General features: G+C 27.8%; 1 protein-coding gene across 3 annotated transcripts in view; it reads left to right on the top strand.

The window, feature by feature from the left end:
* Nucleotides 1–3187, top strand: part of LOC105459764 (putative protein kinase C delta type homolog) — a 29571-nt gene that overhangs the window by 20119 nt on the left and 6265 nt on the right. For all 3 annotated transcript variants that reach the window (XM_011706010.1, XM_011706012.1, XM_011706009.1), the window contains exons 3-4: nt 2258–2533; nt 2676–2707. In XM_011706010.1, coding sequence (XP_011704312.1) covers nt 2258–2533; nt 2676–2707 — 308 coding nt within the window. The remainder of the gene's footprint in view (nt 1–2257; nt 2534–2675; nt 2708–3187) is intronic.

Below are 3187 nucleotides of genomic sequence, written 5' to 3'. Positions count from 1 at the left end.
CTTTTTAAAAAAAATGAAAAACGGGACTAACAATAAGTGGGGACTGAATGGCACATGCGCATTACAGACAATTGGGAATCTATACCTTTCTCTCTCGCACATATGTTGGCTTCAGCTCGATGCATGGACGGTATAGGCAATTCTCCTTCCAGTAATATATGTTCTAAGGCATTTACCGAAATTCTGATGATGAATCATAAAATGAATTCGTGTATTGTTGTGACTTTTTGGAGAGAGGAGAGAGAAGTAAGAAGAAAGAAGTGTGTGTGCGCGTGTATGTAACGGAAGGTGCAAATAACTCTACGCGGGGGAAAAGAGACTGAGATAAGTTACAGAAATAAAACATTGAATTACCTAAACTATTAATCGTATAATTAAAAAATAAGTAAACGGGGTAAACAAACAAAAAAAGTTAAAAATCTAAAAAATTTTTACAAAAAAATGAAAAACACCAAATACAAAAGAATATTAGTAAAATACTCTCGTAAAAAAGAACTACTAAGTAGTGATAACACTATTGAAATGTAGTAATGTTATCACTGCATTAGTAGTTTTTTTTACGAGGGTAGAATCAATATCTCGTCGCATCCTCGTTGTGATTCTGAATTTGGCAGAAAACGAGATTAAAAGAAGCAAAAAGTTAATAAGACATAAAGTTAGTCTTTTTATTGTTTGGTATAGAGACTTGTTAATATAAGATTAACAATTTATCTATAGGTTAAATCGGTTTAGTTGTTTTCTTAAATAGCGTTATAAAACGATTAATAATTTAGGTAATTAAATGTTTCATTTCTGTAACTTATCTCAGTCTCTACTTCCCCGCATACAGTTACTTGCATCTTCCACACAGTTACACACACACACACGCACACGCACACGCACACGCACACACACACACACACACACACACACTTCTTACTTCTTTTTTTCTCTTCTCTCCAAAAAGTCTCAACTAAATACACGAATTTTATGGTTCATCATCCGAATTTTGATAAATACAAAAATACTGTATTTATGCTCAATTTTCAAGGTGTTCTTCAAGCGATACGAACTTTTTAATAATTCTATCATATTGAGGAGATCAACATCTATAAAAAAACACTATTGTTTTTGCTTATATTTTTGGGAACAAAAATTGGATCTTTTTTAACATCCTTCTTTCCTCAACATAGTCATTCCTTCGGAAACTCTAAAGAAATTAAAAATGCACTTAAGGACTTATATCTTTGAAAAGAGGCTATTGACAATTAATCTGGACCATGTGCAATGTATTTGTAACTTCGGACCATCAAAGATATATATATGAGCGACAATTATAATTTTTATATTTGCGATTAATTTGATATAATTTAGAAGGTCAAAACGTTTGATAAACGATATGACACGTATTTATTTATGCAATGTAATGTGAATATGAATATATTTAAATATACGGTTAGCACTTATACTCAGCGTGACTCATTAGCGAGTTTTATTATACATATTATATTTGAATTTTATTCTTATGAGCCTTTTATTATTTTAACTAAATAAATATTATATAAGCGTTATGCATAACAAATGCTCGGTTTCATATATTTTAATTTAGGCATAAATTCGTATAAAGAGTTAAATATAATTAATATAAGAATTCTAAATAAAGAAAAATAATGTTTGATGTTAAATTATGTTATTGTCAATCAGCAATGTTTGCTGATATAATCATTATCGGCATGTGTTGTTATTTTTGTCTATATGTGATATTTATTGTCAAAATAATTGTTGTATTCTTTAATTTACTTAGTTATTTATATATTTATATATGTTAATGTAAATATTTTAAATATGTTCGAACACTCATATACTTTATTTTCTTTCACTTGTCGTGTATTACCTTTTTACTATTTACGTGATTATATTATAAATTATTTTCAATCAAACAAATCGATGTTATGACAATTGGAATTATTATCGTACTAAATTAGGATATCTACTTAAAGTGAATATAACATGAAATATGAGGTATCCCACATGGTTTGCTTGTTGATATTTTTCACCTAATGCATGGAGGATTAAATATAGTTGAGCAACGTAAAAAAAAAATATAAAAAATAGTAACAAATAGGAGAAAAAACTAGAAACGGTAAAAATATAGGAATTAAAAAATTTATTTATTTTAATCAGTTTGGTATAGCTTTTAACAACATATCTATCATGAGTTTTTTATTATATGAAACGCGTATGCACAAGAAATGTCCTGGCGATCGAATGATTTCAGGACAAGAGTACCGACACTAAATCCTACGGAATTGCCACCAACAACTTCAACACAAGGCAAAACATACATTTATAGAACTAGAGTTCCACGACGAGATCCTATGGAATCAACAATGTCGACGATTCCGTTGTTACGAGACAGCAATGTTGGACGCGCCATAACGAGAAGAAGGGGTGCTGTTAAACATAATAAAGTGCACATTGTGCGGGGTCACAAACTTGTAGCCAAGTTTTTTCGGCAACCGACATTTTGTGCTTTTTGTAAAGATTTTTTATGGTAATACTTCAGATATATTTTGTATTTTTTTCATTAATATTTTGTGTTTTATCTTATATTTTTAGAATTCCTACAATTTCAATCTGATATATATTTTTTATCAACAAATAAATGTTCTTTAATAATTTATTTTTTATTCTAGGGGTTTTGGAAAACAGGGTTATCAATGTCAAGGTAAAGTTTTTAGTTTCTATAATTTTGCTTTATCAGGTAAAACTGCATATTAGTGACGACCTCATTGATTTCAATAATCTTGTTGTTATATAAATATGTTGTTAAAGTCATAAAGATTTTAGTAGAAGATTTTAGCTTTTCATTGTTTATTAAAAAACAAATAAAGTTGATAATATAAATGTGTGTTTAATTTTATAATTCAAACTTTATGTGAAAATTTATTAAACTCTTGTACGATTCCTCACTTTACGTTGCAAAAAAAAATATATACATATACCCATATATAATCATATATAAGTGATTAAAAATATACATATATAATTATATATGAACAATTTTTCTCATTTCTTCAAACTTGATTTTTTGTAAAAAAAACAATGTAAAAATTATTTTTTAGTTATTTTTTATGTTTCCTTCTTATTATTATCAATTTTGTATTAAAGAATAATTTTATAAAGGAAAGAAACATATATGGACATA

This window comes from Wasmannia auropunctata, unplaced genomic scaffold (genome assembly GCF_000956235.1).
Source record: "Wasmannia auropunctata unplaced genomic scaffold, wasmannia.A_1.0 LD333874.1, whole genome shotgun sequence".
NCBI lineage: Eukaryota > Metazoa > Arthropoda > Insecta > Hymenoptera > Formicidae > Wasmannia > Wasmannia auropunctata.
The sequence above is the reverse complement of the archived record's forward strand: the minus strand, read 5'-3'. Positions and strand labels throughout refer to the sequence as shown.